The sequence below is a fragment of the Cherax quadricarinatus genome, chromosome 40, assembly GCF_038502225.1.
Source record: "Cherax quadricarinatus isolate ZL_2023a chromosome 40, ASM3850222v1, whole genome shotgun sequence".
NCBI lineage: Eukaryota > Metazoa > Arthropoda > Malacostraca > Decapoda > Parastacidae > Cherax > Cherax quadricarinatus.
Genome location: NC_091331.1, coordinates 204,750 through 226,467, shown reverse-complemented (window position 1 = coordinate 226,467; position 21,718 = coordinate 204,750). Strand labels below are relative to the sequence as shown.

At 38.6% G+C, this 21,718-nt stretch overlaps 1 protein-coding gene across 1 annotated transcript; it reads right to left on the bottom strand.

Annotated features, from left to right (window-relative positions):
- Positions 1-4,184: 4,184 nt before the first annotated feature.
- Positions 4,185-19,705, bottom strand: Mob3 (MOB kinase activator 3). Its single transcript, XM_070092565.1, has 5 exons — positions 19,655-19,705; positions 19,086-19,248; positions 16,632-16,859; positions 7,644-7,759; positions 4,185-7,450 (listed from the first exon to the last, which is right to left on the bottom strand). The coding sequence occupies exons 1-5, from the start codon at positions 19,703-19,705 to the stop codon at positions 7,295-7,297; spliced, it is 714 nt and encodes a 237-aa protein (XP_069948666.1). The 3' UTR covers positions 4,185-7,294.
- Between the last annotated feature and the right edge of the window lie 2,013 nt (positions 19,706-21,718).

Sequence of the window (21,718 nt, the reverse complement as noted above, 5' to 3'; positions counted from 1 at the left end):
AAATCCCCAAAAAAGAAAATACTTTCATCATCATTTAACACTTTCACCTCACTCATACATGTATGTAAATGAAAAACGACTTGTATATAGAGTTCGCTACTATACGCAGTTTCAGTATCCATGGCAGGTCTTGGAACATATCCCCATGGATACGGGGGAACTACTGTACATTCTTTAGTCACTCATAAGATTTAAAGCATCTTGGAAACCTACATACAATATCTATGCCGAGTGAATATCTATTGTACTAACTACTGTATATACAGTACATCCCATCATGTAAAAATGTGCTGTGGTAGCATTTAAAACCCATTATTCCTGAGGTCCAATAAAATTATATAAAATGAAAAAAAAAAAAGAGGCAACATAGCTAGTTATCATCCAGTATTAGTAAAGCATCAAGACAGTGATGGATAATGTACATTCCTAAGAATATAAATTACAATAATCTGGTATTCAACCGAAACAATATTTTACCCAAGGAATACATGTTTACCCTCCACAGCAGTAATACATTTCATATCAAATGGGAGTTTGCTACATATCTAAACCCTTCATTTTCTTATATGTTGAGATTGCTACCCCTCAGTTAACAAATTCTTTACTATCAACTGACACTTAATTATTAGGAGGATAACTTTTCAAATATATTTTTATACACAATTAGGAGGTAACTCTTGAGATAAAATAAATTCTCCATAGCATTTGAGGCAGCAGCATTCTTTTAATTACTGAGCCATGTTTCCTATAGTATTCTAGACAATATATTTGCTGAATGTCTAAGTCACTGTAAAATCATTTAAATAAAAATTCATGATAAATATTAATGCTGTGCTGCTCCACAAACATGAGGTAGGATATTTTTGTGGAAACAGGTAGTTATGATGATGATGATGATGATAATAATAATAATAATAATAATAATAATAATAATAATAATAAAATAATACATTAACAACAACAGAAGCTAAGCTTTAGGCTTATGACTGATAATAACAATGTCAGGTCTTGGCCAACACTTCAAAGCAAACTTTATGCTTAAAAAAAAAAAAAAAAAAAAAAAAAAAAGACCACTACCTCGTCCAAGTGCCAGATCAGCCAGGCAGCAATGGCTATGTGGACTTCCTGGTCACAAGGAAGCCTGGCCTCCAGGTGGGTTGCAAACTATTCCACCATGTCGCCTAGCATCAATAACGGAATCTGATACGACAGGTCAAAGATGTTAATCACAGGGCAGTACACTGCATTGAATTGTAGATAAGAATCACGATTCAATATTTTATTTAAAATTCAAAGCTTCTTTACTGTGTGTAGGCCCTACTCAATTAAGGACAGGCTTGTAACTATACTGAGGTAGCAGGGAGAAATATCCAGGTGGCCTCCTCAAAAATAAAATAGAAAAAAAAAATGAGAGAAAAAAAAAAAAAAAAAAAAGCATTTTCTTACTTAAATTTACAACTTTTCTTCATAGCTACGTAGTCAATAGTGTTTCTGGTATATGGGGCATACCATACTTTGAACATTATTAAAACTTCACGAATGTAAAACTTGTATTTACACATTACTGTACTTGCACTGAAAATTTCTAATCTGTCCCCTTTTCATATTAACAGTATGCATGTGTATATGTATGTATGTATGTATGTATGTATGTATGTATGTATGTATGTATGTATGTATGTATGTATGTTTTTTTTTTTTTTTTTTTTTTTTATTATCACACCGGCCGATTCCCACCAAGGCAGGGTGGCCCGAAAAAGAAAAACTTTCACCATCATTCACTCCATCACTGTCTTGCCAGAAGGGTGCTTTACACTACAGTTTTTAAACTGCAACATTAACACCCCTCCTTCAGAGTGCAGGCACTGTACTTCCCATCTCCAGGACTCAAGTCCGGCCTGCCGGTTTCCCTGAATCCCTTCATAAATGTTACTTTGCTCACACTCCAACAGCACGTCAAGTATTAAAAACCATTTGTCTCCATTCACTCCTATCAAACACGCTCAAGCATGCCTGCTGGAAGTCCAAGCCCCTCGCACACAAAACCTCCTTTACCCCCTCCCTCCAACCCTTCCTAGGCCGACCCCTACCCCGCCTTCCTTCCACTACAGACTGATACACTCTTGAAGTCATTCTGTTTCGCTCCATTCTCTCTACATGTCCGAACCACCTCAACAACCCTTCCTCAGCCCTCTGGACAACAGTTTTGGTAATCCCGCACCTCCTCCTAACTTCCAAACTACGAATTCTCTGCATTATATTCACACCACACATTGCCCTCAGACATGACATCTCCACTGCCTCCAGCCTTCTCCTCGCTGCAACATTCATCACCCACGCTTCACACCCATATAAGAGCGTTGGTAAAACGATACTCTCCTACATTCCCCTCTTTGCCTCCAAGGACAAAGTTCTTTGTCTCCACAGACTCCTAAGTGCACCACTCACTCTTTTTCCCTCATCAATTCTATGATTCACCTCATCTTTCATAGACCCATCCGCTGACACGTCCACTCCCAAATATCTGAATACGTTCACCTCCTCCATACTCTCTCCCTCCAATCTGATATTCAATCTTTCATCACCTAATCTTTTTGTTATCCTCATAACCTTACTCTTTCCTGTATTCACCTTTAATTTTCTTCTTTTGCACACCCTACCAAATTCATCCACCAATCTCTGCAACTTCTCTTCAGAATCTCCCAAGAGCACAGTGTCATCAGCAAAGAGCAGCTGTGACAACTCCCACTTTGTGTGTGATTCTTTATCTTTTAACTCCACGCCTCTTGCCAAGACCCTCGCATTTACTTCTCTTACAACCCCATCTATAAATATATTAAACAACCACGGTGACATCACACATCCTTGTCTAAGGCCTACTTTTACTGGGAAAAAATTTCCCTCTTTCCTACATACTCTAACTTGAGCCTCACTATCCTCGTAAAAACTCTTCACTGCTTTCAGTAACCTACCTCCTACACCATACACTTGCAACATCTGCCACATTGCCCCCCTATCCACCCTGTCATACGCCTTTTCCAAATCCATAAATGCCACAAAGACCTCTTTAGCCTTATCTAAATACTGTTCACTTATATGTTTCACTGTAAACACCTGGTCCACACACCCCCTACCTTTCCTAAAGCCTCCTTGTTCATCTGCTATCCTATTCTCCGTCTTACTCTTAATTCTTTCAATTATAACTCTACCATACACTTTACCAGGTACACTCAACAGACTTATCCCCCTATAATTTTTGCACTCTCTTTTATCCCCTTTGCCTTTATACAAAGGAACTATGCATGCTCTCTGCCAATCCCTAGGTACCTTACCCTCTTCCATACATTTATTAAACAATTGCACCAACCACTCCAAAACTATATCCCCACCTGCTTTTAACATTTCTATCTTTATCCCATCAATCCCGGCTGCCTTACCCCCTTTCATTTTACCTACTGCCTCACGAACTTCCCCCACACTCACAACTGGCTCTTCCTCACTCCTACAAGATGTTATTCCTCCTTGCCCTATACACGAAATCACAGCTTCCCTATCTTCATCAACATTTAACAATTCCTCAAAATATTCCTTCCATCTTCCCAATACCTCTAACTCTCCATTTAATAACTCTCCTCTCCTATTTTTAACTGACAAATCCATTTGTTCTCTAGGCTTTCTTAACTTGTTAATCTCACTCCAAAACTTTTTCTTATTTTCAACAAAATTTGTTGATAACATCTCACCCACTCTCTCATTTGCTCTCTTTTTACATTGCTTCACCACTCTCTTAACCTCTCTCTTTTTCTCCATATACTCTTCCCTCCTTGCATCACTTCTACTTTGTAAAAACTTCTCATATGCTAACTTTTTCTCCCTTACTACTCTCTTTACATCATCATTCCACCAATCGCTCCTCTTCCCTCCTGCACCCACTTTCCTGTAACCACAAACTTCTGCTGAACACTCTAACACTACATTTTTAAACCTACCCCATACCTCTTCGACCCCATTGCCTATGCTCTCATTAGCCCATCTATCCTCCAATAGCTGTTTATATCTTACCCTAACTGCCTCCTCTTTTAGTTTATAAACCTTCACCTCTCTCTTCCCTGATGCTTCTATTCTCCTTGTATCCCATCTACCTTTTACTCTCAGTGTAGCTACAACTAGAAAGTGATCTGATATATCTGTGGCCCCTCTATAAACATGTACATCCTGAAGTCTACTCAACAGTCTTTTATCTACCAATACATAATCCAACAAACTACTGTCATTTCGCCCTACATCATATCGTGTATACTTATTTATCCTCTTTTTCTTAAAATATGTATTACCTATAACTAAACCCCTTTCTATACAAAGTTCAATCAAAGGGCTCCCATTATCATTTACACCTGGCACCCCAAACTTACCTACCACACCCTCTCTAAAAGTTTCTCCTACTTTAGCATTCAAGTCCCCTACCACAATTACTCTCTCACTTGGTTCAAAGGCTCCTATACATTCACTTAACATCTCCCAAAATCTCTCTCTCTCCTCTGCATTCCTCTCTTCTCCAGGTGCATACACGCTTATTATGACCCACTTCTCGCATCCAACCTTTACTTTAATCCACATAATTCTTGAATTTACACATTCATATTCTCTTTTCTCCTTCCATAACTGATCATTTAACATTACTGCTACCCCTTCCTTTGCTCTAACTCTCTCAGATACTCCAGATTTAATCCCATTTATTTCCCCCCACTGAAACTCTCCTACCCCCTTCAGCTTTGTTTCGCTTAGGGCCAGGACATCCAACTTCTTTTCATTCATAACATCAGCAATCATCTGTTTCTTGTCATCCGCACTACATCCACGCACATTTAAGCAACCCAGTTTTATAAAGTTTTTCTTCTTCTCTTTTTTAGTAATTGTATACAGGAGAAGGGGTTACTAGCCCATTGCTCCCGGCATTTTAGTCGCCTCATACGACACGCATGGCTTACGGAGGAAAGATTCTTTTCCACTTCCCCATGGACAATAGAAGAAATAAAAAAGAACAAGAGCTATTTAGAAAAAGGAGAAAAACCTAGATGTATGTATATATATATATGCATGTGCGTGTCTGTGAAGTGTGACCAAAGTGTTAGTAGGAGTAGCAAGATATCCCTGTTATCTTAGCGTGTTTATGAGACAGAAAAAGAAACCAGCAATCCTACCATCATGCAAAACAATTACAGGTTTTTGTTTCACAGTCATCTGGCAGGACGGTAGTACTTCCCTGGGTGGTTGCTGTCTATGTATGTATATGTACGTAAATATATAAAATCTGATCTAAGGTATCATATTTCTCTATATAAACTCAAATTTAAAAGAAATATAAATAAAATATAAAATACATACTGTATAAAAAAAGGGTGGTGCTTGCCAAACACATGCTTTATATATAAATGTATATCTACAATATACAGTGGACCCCCGACATTCGATGGCATCGACATTCGATGCATTTTAAAGCAAAAATTTCGCTTCAACATTCGATGGAAAACCCGGCATTCGATACGATTCGTACGAGACGTGTCCACGTGTGGCCTGAACTGCCCCGTGTGTGCCAGTGTTTACAAGCTAGCCAGTGAGCACGCATCTAAGGAAACATTTGGTACATTCCATATTATCCATATTATCACTGTTTTTGGTGCTTGTTTCTGCAAAATAAGTCACCATGGGCCCCAAGAAAGCTTCTAGTGCCAACCCTGTGGTAAAAAGAGTGAGAATTAGTATGGAAATTAAGAAAGATTTTGAAAATCACCCTAACACAGCTATTGCAAGCCGTGCTGGTGATTACAATGACAATGTTATGGCCCATTTTAGACAAATCTTAAAGGAACGGCAACAGAGGTCCAGTGATTCTCAAGCTGGTCCTAGTGGCATTAAAAGAAGAAGGGAAGTAACCCCAGAAAAGGACTTGCTACATCAAGTCCTAATGGAAGAGGATTCCCCTTCTAAACAGTAACAACTTTGACACTCTCCCCTCCTCCCATCCCATCAATCATCACCAGATCTTCATTAAAGGTAAGTGTCAATTATTCTATTGTTATTAGTCTATTGTTTTTGTTGTTATTGTAATTATTCTATTGCATTAAACTTAATGTTTCATGTGGTAAAAAAAAAATTTTCATACTTTTGGGTGTCTTGCACGGATTAATTTGATTTCCATTATTTCTTATGGGGAAAATTAATTCGACTTTCGATATTTTCGATATTCAATAGCTCTCAGAAACGGATTAGTATCGAATGTCGAGGGTCCACTGTATATAAATATGGCTAGCTTCTCGTAATCTTTTAGTAAAATGCCTTTTAACCAAATTTTCATAATTTTTCTTTCCTTTTATGATGAAATCAATGACAACCAGATACAAAAATAGAAAATACTGTAAAAATCTGTTGCCTTATACCACATACAAGAATACTCTTAAATTTTACCATGTGTAGTCAAGGTTTTATTCGTATATATTTTATGTAACTGGTTTCTTTTCAAGTCTCATCTTTGATGATGAGGTACCCTCGAGAAAAATCTCTCTATAACAAAAAACAAAAAATCATGAAGTGGCCTTTTTCTCTCTCATTCAAATTTTCACTGATTTAGAAAATGTTTCCTATTGCAATTATATAATATCATTCAGTTCTCAACCACATGGGTCATGTTTAATATTGTCAAATGATGAGCCCTGTTTTGTACTAAAAATTCAACTGTATGACAGCTAATTTACTATTATCTATTTGCTGACACCTTTGCCCTGTGTCTGTGTGTTCTTGTGTGCTATGATGGACACATCTTGAACCTTACTTTAGTGATATGACTCATTTTCACTGATACAGTATGAGGAATATGACAACTGACCTAGAACATCTTACAATAAAATCAGGTTAGTGGTTGTAATTTCCTATATACTCTATATAAAATTAGTTTTACAGTATATAAAAAGTTAGTAATACTTTACATGACTTGCTTAGGGGGAAATACTCTTTACTAGATTAACTTTTTACTCATCAATAAGGACATATTTTTTAAACAATGTTTAAATAAAATTTAACTTCGTACTCAAAAATAAAATTAAACATGCCAATAATTCTAGCTGGGACTTACAGAAAGTACTACTAGTGCATAATGCTAACAGAATTTCAGATTCAGTTCCATAGTTATAACAGTGATTCATACATTCAGATTCCAACTGACCTCTTCTGAGAGAAATATTCAAAATTCTACAATCTCTAGCTGAAAATTTTGGCAAGATTCTCTCACAAAGGCTCACTACTTCTTATAATCAAAATTTATGGGAGTCTCTGGGTTGTCATAGCAAATCTTGGTAGTCATATCCTTTAGAGGTTCCAGTTCTTTTTGTGGCACTAGATCAAACTCCATTATAAAGTAATAAAAATGCTTGTAGCAGGTATTTACATGTGCTTCCTGTAAGAAAAGTTACTAATTAATAGCCATGATTTTAGTTTTAAGATTAAAACCAAATACTAATAATAATTACAGTATGAAAAGCAACTAATTTTAAAGACTTTTATTAATGTCTAATATTAACTTTTATGCTCACCTACATTTGGTGAAATTACATAACAGGTATAAAACTGCAAAATGTAAACATACTTACTGCTCCAATGGCCACAATGCGGTCAAAGTGATGGATGTACACATGGACAAACACTCTGAAGAGCCGGGTGAGGATTTTTTTGCAAAGTGGAATAAATGACTTAGGAAATGGAACATCTGAAATGAAATTACATGATTTTATATAACACCTGTATGAAGTTTGAAATAAGGTGTTATTTACATGTTAAATGGCTGACTGAGGATTATGTGAAACAAATTTTTTTAAGAGAAGAGAGTATATATTGGAGTCAAAGGCCTTACCTAACAAATTGCTTTCATGAAGGCAGTGAATAATGAATTGTACCATGAGATGTAAAATAATCTATCTATAGTACAGTAAAACTCTGGTTTTCGTCTTGTCCGAATATCATACAATTCAGATTTCGACCACTTTTGTCAGCAAATTTTTACTCCGGGTTTCATACATCGACTCGGAAATCATCTGTATCAGACGCATCTGCCTGCCTGGGACGCCACTGCCTGACTCAGTCTGCCTCCATTACTTATCGAGTGAACAATACTCTGTGCATTCATCCATTGTTTTTTGTGCTTGTTTATTGAATGCGACTGTGAAATAAGCCACCATGGGGCCAAAGAAAGTACAGAGTGCCAGCCCTTTGGTAAAGAAGGCGAGAAACACAATGGAATTCAAGAAAGAGCTTGTATCAAAATACGGAAGTGGCGTATGTGTGGCCAGGATGTGTGGGAAGTCCAAATCAACAATCGGTTCCATCCTGGCAAAGAAAGTAAAAATCAAGGAAGCTGATGTTGCTAAAGGAGTAAATATGCTAATGAAACAGAGATCACAAACAAGAGTCTTCAATAAAGGTATGTAATAATGATTTAAATGTTCATTTATCCATTAAAATTAGTGCTTTATATTTATTTCTCATTGTTTTCTACATGTAAAATTATAGTTACTCTCCATAAAATGTATTTTTTGTTAGTATTTTTGGGTGTCTGGAACAGATTAACTGGATTTACATTATTTCTTATGGGAAATATTATTTCAGTTTTCGTCCATTTCGGATTTCGACCGACCTTCTGGAACGGATAAACCCTTTGACTGTTTCGGTCATATAAATACATCTTACGAGCCAATGTTTCCGACATATTAATACGTGTAAATTCTAGTGGTTTCAAATCAAGCAGGAGAAAGCTGGTGGGCCTACATGAGAGAGAATGGGTCTGCGTGGTGGGTGTGCACCCTGTGAAAAAAATCTGGGACTCAGTGGTGCATTGTGGGAATGCCATCTTGGTAGTCCATTTTCACCATGCCTGATGGAAGTGCCAGTGAAAGTGAATTTCATGGTTTTAGAGAGGGTGTGACCAAAAGCAGTGCCCAGGATAACGTAATTAGTGATGAAAACCCAGATGACCCACAACCATCCACCTCTGGTGCTGGCACATCTCATTCATGTTCACCTGTACCAGGACGAAAAAGGAAACTATTTCCCCGTTTACAGGACTCAGATCTGAGCAGTGAAAGTAATAATGATAGTGATTTCAAAGTTATTGAAAGCAGCTCGAGTTGCGACAGTGAGGGGGGAATATTCGCCAGTGAAACGGCAATATGTACGACGCAGCATGTGTTCTGGTAGTGTACCTTATGCCCTTCCAAGGCAAAGGAGTAAATCTGGGAGTACATCCCGTGGCCCTACACCATGACCTGACAGTGAAGATGACGATATTGTTACAATGGGGATGTGTAATGTGCGTGGGGAAGAAGGTGATGGTGGTGGTAATGTTGGCGGTGGCATGAGTCATGTGGCACCAGCAGCGGGCCACGCTACTACCGACGCTGCTGACTCTGAACAAGCACAACCAGCCCCACCCAACCCTACACTCCCACAACATCCACAACCACTTTTCAATATCCAGAACCCACCAGCAGACCGCATCTGGGATTGGCAGCAAGGTGACAATTTTGTTCCCAATCCCCATGACACTGATGAAACACAAAATGGAATATAGCCATTGTGTACACTTGGGAACAATGCCACTGAATTGGAATGCTTTCAGTTATTCTTCAATGAACCCCTGATGGAAATTATTGTCAGGGAAAGCAACACATACTATGAGTACACCATGGTAAATACAATTCTTTCACCAAGGTCACGGTTACACCAGTAGGACACAACTGTGGCAGAGATGTACCTGTTCTTTGCCACAATAATGCTTATGCCACGTGTATAAACACACTGTCACCACATACTGGTTGACAGAATGCTTGATTTCAACCCCAGGTTTTAGTGATATTATAGGGGTGAATCGTTTTTTGATACTGTTACGTATGTTACACTTTTCAGATAAAACAAAGCCTGACAGAAGTGACAGGTTATATAAGATCAGAAATGTGTTTATGTACCTGAAACAAAAGTGCTGTATAAATTTTAATCCCTTCAGGAAGCTTGCTACTGATGAGTCTTTGATTTTGTTCAAAGGAAGACTCTCATTCAAGCAGTACATACCAAGCAAGAGGAAACGCTTTGGTATAAAGTTATTTGTACTGTGTGATTGCAAAAGTGGTCTGGTTTTGGATATAATTGTGTACACTGGCAGTACTACATTGACAGATACCAGGAAGTTATTGGGTATCTCTGGTGATGTGGTTAGAACAATGATGGAACCATATCTTGGTAAGGGGCATATATTATATACTGATAACTGGTACACAAGCCCCATACTCAGTGATTTCTTGTGAGTGAACATGGCAGACGTGTGGCACAGTGTGTGGTAATTGTAAGCTTATGCAAGGTTCGATGCTGGCACTCGCAGAGGTGAGGTGCAGGCCTTTGCTGCCAATGACATCATGGCATTTCAGTGGCATGACAAATGTGATGTCACATTGTTGACATCAGTTCACTGAAATGAAATGGCAGACAGTGGCAGGCAGAATAGAGAAACCAATAAACCCATTCTAAAACCTGTAGCTGTCATGGACTACAACCTCAATATGAGCTTAGTGGACAAATGTGACGTGCAGATTGGGTCTGCTGATTGTGTACTCAAGAGTTATAAGTGGTACATAAAACTTTTTTTCCATCTTCTTGATATTTCCATGCTGAATGCTTATAACATATACAAGTTGAAGACCAACAACGAACCAAAATATGGTGAATTTTGTTTGTCAGTCATCAGACAAATAATATTCAAGTACAAGGAGCAACACCTGCAATAGACCAGTGCCCACGAAATTACTAACACATGCTATCTTGTTTGAGGTCTGGTGATCACTACCCCATACAAATGCCTCCCACTGCTTTCAAGAAAAGTGCTCAGAAGAGGTGTTTTGTATGTGGACATACCACAAAATGCCCACAAAATGCAGAGACACTCGTTTTATGTGTGAGGAGTGTCAAGTACCACTCTGCATATACCCATGTTTCAAAGAGTTCCACAAGCTGCAGCAGTTCTAAGAAAGTGTTCAGTGACTGTACATATGTATATATATTATAGAACAATAGTAATAAACAATGTTTTGTATTGTTTGTTTGTGTAAACAAGTTTTATAAACAATCTAATAGTGATAATGTTTGTGCAGTTATTGTGTTGTAAACAATGAGTGTATATTTGAACAATGGACCTTACTTTGGTCTCACAGGCCACATAAGTTACTCAGAGAAGAAAAATATTGGAAAATACAAGAAACCTTCGAATTGGAGTAAATAAAAGAATACTGGGTGAGCGGCATTCGCCGCTGTTGCCATACGTGGCTCATTTTCTACCAACTTTGCGCCTCTATATCTCAGTAAGTACTGATGGCAAATAAATTTTTTTGGCTTAAAACACTCAGTAAAATAATCCTAACATTTTGGTAAGAAATTTTTTTTTTTTTTTCAAATGTTTTGCGACATAGAATGACAGTTTCAGAAATGGGCCTGCGACAGTCAAAGGGTTAAGGATGAAAACCAGGGTGCCACTGTATATGTACTGTCTTGTTCCTTGTAGGAACTTTCACTTGCTTTAGAGGGTGGTTGCACATAATATCTTCTCCAACCATTGCAGATGCCTTCAAGTTGCCTGGCTACAAAAAGCTGCTGATATTAATAATCCCCTGTCATCATTACCAAATTTCTGTTATGAACATTTTGTTAATGTCAATTTCTAGCAATGACTAATTTACTATAATTCTTTATTCACAATATAATAAAAAAATTCTAAGTCCATTAGTTGCAATCTAAACCACAGCATAATTTGTTTCAATGCATAGACTATAAGTTAAAAACAAATTTTAGCACAAGGAAATCTTCCTAGCTAGGCCAAAAAATGGGTTGCTGAGTTCTAGTCAGGCACTTAGGCTGCTCAAACTTTGCCACCACTGTAAGGTGACCCAACATTGAGAAACCCTTCAAGCAGTGAAGATTTTTCAAAGAATATCCAAAACATTTACTAAATCTTTGGCAATTACATAAGAGAAACAGTTACCATTTAATTGCAATGAGAAACAAATAATATGCAGAAAGAATGAGAATCGTCTCAGTAAGCACAAAGAAGTCAGACAGTAAAAAATATAGGAAAAGGTAGAAAGATAGAATAGAAATAAAAATGACTAAATAATAGGAAAATGATATTTAACATGAAAGCAATATAGAGATAAATAACATGTAATATTATCAGGCCGGGATTGATGGGATAAAGATAGAAATGTTAAAAGCAGGTGGGGATATAGTTTTGGAGTGGTTGGTGCATTTAATAAATGTATGGAAGAGGGTAAGGTACCTAGGGATTGGCAGAGAGCATGCATAGTTCCTTTGTATAAAGGCAAAGGGGATAAAAGAGAGTGCAAAAATTATAGGGGGATAAGTCTGTTGAGTGTACCTGGTAAAGTGTATGGTAGAGTTATAATTGAAAGAATTAAGAGTAAGATGGAAAATAGGATAGCAGATGAACAAGGAGGCTTTAGGAAAGGTAGGGGGTGTGTGGACCAGGTGTTTACAGTGAAACATATAAGTGAACAGTATTTAGATAAGGCTAAAGAGGTCTTTGTGGCATTTATGGATTTGGAAAAGGCGTATGACAGGGTGGATAGGGGGGCAATGTGGCAGATGTTGCAAGTGTATGGTGTAGGAGGTAGGTTACTGAAAGCAGTGAAGAGTTTTTACGAGGATAGTGAGGCTCAAGTTAGAGTATGTAGGAAAGAGGGAAATTTTTTCCCAGTAAAAGTAGGCCTTAGACAAGGATGTGTGATGTCACCGTGGTTGTTTAATATATTTATAGATGGGGTTGTAAGAGAAGTAAATGCGAGGGTCTTGGCAAGAGGCGTGGAGTTAAAAGATAAAGAATCACACACAAAGTGGGAGTTGTCACAGCTGCTCTTTGCTGATGACACTGTGCTCTTGGGAGATTCTGAAGAGAAGTTGCAGAGATTGGTGGATGAATTTGGTAGGGTGTGCAAAAGAAGAAAATTAAAGGTGAATACAGGAAAGAGTAAGGTTATGAGGATAACAAAAAGATTAGGTGATGAAAGATTGAATATCAGATTGGAGGGAGAGAGTATGGAGGAGGTGAACGTATTCAGATATTTGGGAGTGGACGTGTCAGCGGATGGGTCTATGAAAGATGAGGTGAATCATAGAATTGATGAGGGAAAAAGAGTGAGTGGTGCACTTAGGAGTCTGTGGAGACAAAGAACTTTGTCCTTGGAGGCACAGAGGGGAATGTATGAGAGTATAGTTTTACCAACGCTCTTATATGGGTGTGAAGCGTGGGTGATGAATGTTGCAGCGAGGAGAAGGCTGGAGGCAGTGGAGATGTCATGTCTGAGGGCAATGTGTGGTGTGAATATAATGCAGAGAATTCGTAGTTTGGAAGTTAGGAGGAGGTGCGGGATTACCAAAACTGTTGTCCAGAGGGCTGAGGAAGGGTTGTTGAGGTGGTTTGGACATGTAGAGAGAATGGAGCGAAACAGAATGACTTCAAGAGTGTATCAGTCTGTAGTGGAAGGAAGGCGGGGTAGGGGTCGGCCTAGGAAAGGTTGGAGGGAGGGGGTAAAGGAGGTTTTGTGTGCGAGGGGCTTGGACTTCCAGGAGGCATGCACGAGCGTGTTTGATAGGAGTGAATGGAGACAAATGGTTTTTAATACTTGACGTGCTGTTGGAGTGTGAGCAAAGTAACATTTATGAAGGGATTCAGGGAAACCGGCAGGCCGGACTTGAGTCCTGGAGATGGGAAGTACAGTGCCTGCACTCTGAAGGAGGGGTGTTAATGTTGCAGTTTAAAAACTGTAGTGTAAAGCACCCTTCTGGCAAGACAGTGATGGAGTGAATGATGGTGAAAGTTTTTCTTTTTCGGGCCACCCTGCCTTGGTGGGAATCGGCCAGTGTGATAATAAATAAAAAAAAAATTTTTATAACCATCACATTCACTGAAAATGCCAAATCAAAATGTCATTCAGTGATGCAGGGAAAGGGTGAGCATGAATGGAGTAAATGGTCACTCTGCTGTTATGTCTCTCCATTATGTGCCATCAGTCACTGGATGAATCCAAGATCAGCTGTGCAGCAGCACTAGACAGAGCAGTCTCTCGACAGAGCAGATCTCTAAGTAATTCTCAATGGGAAAGAGTCAACAAGACATACATTTGGTGCCAGTGTCCCACAGAAAAGTGTACTTAGGAATGCTTACTTTAATGACCACCTTCAACTCATCCCAGAATCTCAAGCACATTCAGATGACTGCATTCTGACATTTACTTATCCAAGGAAGGAAATGCCAGCTGCACTCAATTACATCAACCACTAGCTTACAGCTATATCAGCCTGGGAAAAACAATGGTAGGTTACATTTGCTTCTGATAAAACACAAATGATGGTCTCTAAGTAACATGATGATAATGCTGGAGCAGTGATAAGAATTAATGGGAATGTGTTGAAACCTCCTAGGTAGTAGGTTGGTAGACAGCAACCGCCCAGGGAGGTACTACCATCCTGCCAAGCGAGTGTAAAACAAAAGCCTGTAATTGTTTTACATGATGGTAGGATTGCTGGTGTCCATTTTTCTGTCTCGTAAACATGCAAGGTTTCAGGTACGTCTTGCTACTTCTACTTACACTTAGGTCATACTACACATACATGTACAAGCATATATATACACACCCCTCTGGGTTTTCTTCTATTTTCTTACTAGTTCTTGTTCTTGTTTATCTCCTCTTACATCCATGGGGAAGTGGAACAGAATTCTTCCTCTGTAAGCCATGCGTGTTGTAAAAGGCGACTAAAATGCCAGGAGCAAGGGGCTAGTAACCCCTTTTCCTGTATATATTACTAAATGTAAAAGGAGAAACTTTCGTTTTTCCTTTTGGGCCACCCTGCCTTGGTGGGATACGGCCGGTGTGTTGAAAGAAATAAAGTGTTGAAACCTGGAGATGAGGCTGATATCTTTGGGGTGAAATTTGATCCCAAACTGACTGTGAAAACCACATAGTAAATCTCACAAAGTGGTTAGGAAGCTTACAGCACTCAGATGTATCTTGCATCTGCTCAACAGTAGAGGCTGCAAGACACTGTATGAGGCACAAGTGCGCTCACACCTTTAAGTATGCTGCACTTCCTTGGATTGCCTGTCTCTCATTTCACCTACGGCTTCTTGACAGACTAGAGAACAGAGCAAGATGACTCGTCTCTCATCTGAACCTAGCCTGGACAGCTCTGTCATTTCAGTAGAGCTTTTGACAACAGACAGATGTGGGTGGCCTAACTGCTATGTGCAGGGTCAATGTTCCTGGCTCCTGTTCATGATCAGTGAGAAGAGAGCTTTTGCACAATAAGGAAGGCAGCAAACAGCAACTACACTCTGGTTGTACCCTTCTCAAGAGCATCACTTCATCTGAGATCATTCATTCCTAGGATGACCCGAGTCTGGAACATGTGTGCACAACATAATGGCATCAATGAAATAAAGTCAACCGACTAAATGAAATTGCTGGCCTACAGATGGCTTCAACTTCATCCTATTCCCTATTTGTATGCCTCACAACAATATAAAGGCTTTCAAATGAACTGAGGTACATAACAGCTCTGAGCCTGTAATTAAAGGTAGGTACTCATAACCTAACCCTGTAAATCAATTGTGTAAGTAAAAAAAAATATTGATTCTAAGATAGCGGCACATGCCTTATCATATATGTACGAGATCAGGCAGAGTTCACGTTAGGCCGTTTGCACTGCCTTTCAGCACTGGAACTAGCGCTGATGACTATGATCAAAATATGACAAATGTTCCTGTCTTTCCTTTATGTTGTTAGGTAAGACACATATGCAACAGTTAGGTATCTTTATTTCGAAACGTTTCACCTACACAGTAGGCTTCTTCAGTCGAGTACAGAAAAGTTGATAGTAGACGTGAAGACGATGTAATCAGTCCATCACCCTTGAAGTTTTGAAGTGGTCAGTCCCTCAGTCTGGAGAAGAGTATTGTTCCATAGTCCAAAACAATATGGAGTTGAAGTGACAGGATGGAGCCTTATATACCACCAGGAGGTGAGATGTAGGCCACAGGTAGTGGTAAGAATGTAGCTGTTGGGAGGTCACGTCCCTCTCAAATCCAGCCATTCTCACTAGTAGAAGTTGTCCAAGTTGTTTTCTGTTCTGTTCCAAGGTACCATTGTGTTGCAGTGTCTGACAGAGTGAATACTAAAATGGTATAAAATCCCAACAGGTTGTTAGGTAAGACACATATGCAACAGTTAGGTATCTTTATTTCGAAACGTTTCGCCTACACAGTAGGCTTCTTCAGTCAAGTACAGAGAAAAGTTGTCTTTCCCTTATGCCTAATAACAAAGTTTCTCCTCTCATATAAATAAAATGTAGACATTTTATTTATTATTAAAAAAAAGTGAATTTACACAAAACAAAGATGCATAAAATGAGGGAAATCTTTTGTGTAAACAAGGCTAGCATTTACTATAATGACTCAAAAAATAATCACATATATGTTGTACCAAAGAGAATGCTAATTTAATTAAATCTTAAGCACAATATATTCTTACCAACAGTGACAGGAAACACATGTTCATCATTGATCTGTGTCTCAATCCAGTCCATGAGAAGCGAGATGTACTGTGTTGCAGGTAGCGCAGTTGGCTTCTTGTATTTGGCACCATCTGCCCACAAGTATTCAAACTTCTGTCCCCCAGACATAGTGGGGCAAGAGCTTTCTGTGCAGTACTCACAAACTGTTCCATAAATTAAGTTGATTCGGTTGAAGAAATCTACCACTGAAATAAAATGTCAAATAATATTGATATATACATGTATATATATATATATATATATATATATATATTTTTTTTTTTTTTTTATTATCACACCGGCCGATTCCCACCAAGGCAGGGTGGCCCGAAAAAGAAAAACTTTCACCATCATTCACTCCATCACTGTCTTGCCAGAAGGGTGCTTTACACTACAGTTTTTAAACTGCAACATTAACACCCCTCCTTCAGAGTGCAGGCACTGTACTTCCCATCTCCAGGACTCAAGTCCGGCCTGCCGGTTTCCCTGAATCCCTTCATAAATGTTACTTTGCTCACACTCCAACAGCACGTCAAGTATTAAAAACCATTTGTCTCCATTCACTCCTATCAAACACGCTCACGCATGCCTGCTGGAAGTCCAAGCCCCTCGCACACAAAACCTCCTTTACCCCCTCCCTCCAACCCTTCCTAGGCCGACCCCTACCCCGCCTTCCTTCCACTACAGACTGATACACTCTTGAAGTCATTCTGTTTCGCTCCATTCTCTCTACATGTCCGAACCACCTCAACAACCCTTCCTCAGCCCTCTGGACAACAGTTTTGGTAATCCCGCACCTCCTCCTAACTTCCAAACTACGAATTCTCTGCATTATATTCACACCACACATTGCCCTCAGACATGACATCTCCACTGCCTCCAGCCTTCTCCTCGCTGCAACATTCATCACCCACGCTTCACACCCATATAAGAGCGTTGGTAAAACTATACTCTCATACATTCCCCTCTTTGCCTCCAAGGACAAAGTTCTTTGTCTCCACAGACTCCTAAGTGCACCACTCACTCTTTTTCCCTCATCAATTCTATGATTCACCTCATCTTTCATAGACCCATCCGCTGACACGTCCACTCCCAAATATCTGAATACGTTCACCTCCTCCATACTCTCTCCCTCCAATCTGATATTCAATCTTTCATCACCTAATCTTTTTGTTATCCTCATAACCTTACTCTTTCCTGTATTCACCTTTAATTTTCTTCTTTTGCACACCCTACCAAATTCATCCACCAATCTCTGCAACTTCTCTTCAGAATCTCCCAAGAGCACAGTGTCATCAGCAAAGAGCAGCTGTGACAACTCCCACTTTGTGTGTGATTCTTTATCTTTTAACTCCACGCCTCTTGCCAAGACCCTCGCATTTACTTCTCTTACAACCCCATCTATAAATATATTAAACAACCACGGTGACATCACACATCCTTGTCTAAGGCCTACTTTTACTGGGAAAAAATTTCCCTCTTTCCTACATACTCTAACTTGAGCCTCACTATCCTCGTAAAAACTCTTCACTGCTTTCAGTAACCTACCTCCTACACCATACACTTGCAACATCTGCCACATTGCCCCCCTATCCACCCTGTCATACGCCTTTTCCAAATCCATAAATGCCACAAAGACCTCTTTAGCCTTATCTAAATACTGTTCACTTATATGTATATATATATATATATATATATATATATATATATATATACATATATATATACATATATATATATATATATATATATATATATATATATATATATGGCTAACTGCAATAATGCATACAGTAATATATACAGTAAACCCTCTAATAATGCGTAAGATATGTTCCTGAAAATCAGCGTCTTATGGAAATTAGCTGTGTGTAAAGTGAAGAACATCTGGAAAAAAATAAGTTATGTTCAAGGCACCTCCAAATTTGCCAAAAAAAGTGTTAATATTTTACTAGGTACAAATTACTAAAGATTATCTCTACTATCTAAACATACCCCTAGTTGACTATTTGAAAGATTTACCTTTGGGTTCCATGGTTAACCCTTTAATTTCCAAACGGTTAATCTACGTTTTACTGCTGGCACTCTAGCCACGTATGTGGCTAGTGGTGGTGACAGCGGCCATTGTTGTTGTTGGGGTTTATAGGGCCACCATAGTACACTCTGAGTGTTTTCACACTCAAGAGTGTACTATCAAGGGTTTTTCACACTCTTTATTACAATTTTGGGTGAACTTTTTCAATTGCATTTACAGAAAACTGCACCACGTAGTATCATTTTAGGAGAGAGTTACTGTAGATGTAACCTCAACAACTGAACTCTGAATAAAATCAAGAAAGTTCAGTTAGTAAAAAAAAAAAAAAAGAAAAACTAGATACTGTAGTGAAAATATTTAGTGTTCAAATTAAATGTAGAGGATTATCATGACTCACCATGTACGGCAATCCAGTCATTGAGATCCTCTCCTGCCGGTAAGCTGACCACATTACGAAGGTTGATTCCAGAGTTTAAGGATGCCTGTGCCTGCTTGTGCAGCGAGTACTTAAGAGTTCCTGGCTCAAACTTCTTTTTGGGCCGAAATGTCTGGAACGAGTTCTTAAAAGTTAAAATAAATGAAGTATTCTTTTAAAATATAATTGGTATATGACACACAGTGTCTGAATTTAGTTTTAATTTTTAAAAGAGAATTAGCTTATTACAGAAGTTATAATATTATAAACTGTTAAAAAATAGTATACTATCATCCAAAATTGAATAAGTTTAGATTTTTTTTTAACTATACTGGCTGTTTCTTAACAAGAAACAGTGACTCAAAAAAAGGAAACATTCATCATCATTCTTTTAACCCTTAAACTGTCCAAATGTAGATCTATGTTCACTCGCGTGGCGCTCCGAATATTTTGAAAAATAAAAAAATCTTTTTTTTTTTTCTTTTAAAATGAAGAGCACATTTTTCTACATGTTATAGAATTAAACAAAATTTTTTAGGGTCAGTATTTACCGAGATATAAGACCGTGAAGTTGGCACTGGATGCTCAACTGTTGGCAACATCGACTCCTGCCACTTGCAGAAGGGTTGCCAATACACCTTTTTTCCTCAGTTTTTATTTTAATTTATATTTTTTTTATGTTGTGATAATTACAATTTATAATACTTCTTGTAATTTCATAGCCAATCTTTGTTCTGACACTAATATTAGGTGCTGAAATTGTGCTCAAATAGTCACAATCACATTGACAGGTGAACATTTACACCTGCCTGGGTTATTTACTATTGTCTAGAAATATATACAAAACATTTACAGGTCTCAGCAATGTTTTAGATATCCTGGCATATACCTTGAAGAATATTGTTATGAAAGGCATCCTTATACTGTTGACAGCCTAGTGACATTTGATAAATGCACACTGCTCCAGCTAACCCTCACTGTATTTGTTATCACTGTTACACACACACGTCTTGTCTCTCTGTCTATTTATATATCTGTCTGTCTATCTATCTGCCTGTCTGTCTGTCTACCTATCTGTCTGTCTGTCTATCTGTCTCTATCTGTCTGTCTCTGCTTATCTGTCTTTCTGTCTGCCTAGAGTATAGGATATCAAACCCCTTGAAGAATCATGTTATGACATCTGTTATCAGCTCGGTGACATTTGATAAATGGGTGCTCGGGGGAGCCCTGGCTTTGTTTTCACTGATACACACAAACATGTTTCTGTCTATCTGTCTGTCTATCTTTGCCTGGAATTTTTGATTATCCTAGGTAATTTACACTAAGCATAATAACTGTACTTATGTGTACATGTGAGACAGATATATGGATAGACAGATATATAGATAGACAGAGACATAGACAGAGATATAGACAGATAGAGATATAGACAGAGACAGCCAGAGACAGCCAAAGCAAGCCAGCCGGCCAGCCTGCCGAATGCGTAAGAACATAAGAAAGAGGGAACACCGCAGCAGGCCTACTGGCCCATGCATGGCAAGGTACATGTCACACTCCCCCCCCCCACCTGACTTAGACAAATGACCCACCTAGTCAGGTCACATCCTTTAACTAGCACAAGCTAGTAAGGTCCAACTCACACCCACCCACACTCACTCAAGTATTTATCTAACCTATTTTTACTTTCCTCTTAAAATGGAAGTGTTAATGCAACATGGCATCAGTGAATCCCTGGTATTTGCCACGCTATTTGCTCTAGTTGGTGCTCAATTGAACTGGTGCTCCCACAAGGTACTAAATGCTCCCAGATTTTTTTAATAGTGCGCACACTGAGTGCACAGACCCATTCTTTCACGTCTAGGCGACTCAAGCCTATTGTGCCAAATTTGAAGGAATGAAAAATAAAATGTTGATCTACGTTTGGAGCGCTACGCGTGCAAACGTAGATCTACTTTTGGACAGTTTAAGGGTTAATAGCTTTCTTGCCAGAAGTGCAAACATCACAATTCAAATGACCCTCTGAACAGTGACATCCCCACCCCTCTTTCAGAGTACAGGTACTGGACTTCCCACCCAGAGGAGTGCCTCACATTAGTATGGCTAATCTTGTTCCTTGCTGTAGTGTGCTTATTCTTGTTCCCTAATGTAGTATTCTTATTCCAAGACCTATTACCGCATGAAATATTAAAGCAGGATGTTCTTCTCTATCAATTCCTCAATGATGGCTACCATCTAATTTTAAAAAGGCCACTATGGTAAAAACTCTTGAAAGATGTCATTTTTTTTATCTTCCATTGGTGTCAGGAACTAAGTTAACAGACAACACTGCAATATGTACTTACAAGAGGCAGGTATGGCAGACCAAGTATCCAATACACTCTTCAAACAAGTAAACACCTAGTCTAATTATTGATGATATACCAACAATACTGTCTCCCTTGTTTTATTAACCTGTTTTAATTGAAGAAGTGTGCTGCACATGTATCTTATTCATTAAACACTTAATCTGCTTAGCAAAAACATGCACTGGCCTATGGCCATTTTCCAAAAGCGTCAACAAAATTGCAAGCTACAGTACAAGTCTTTTCCAAAACAAATGTTGTGCCAACATAATT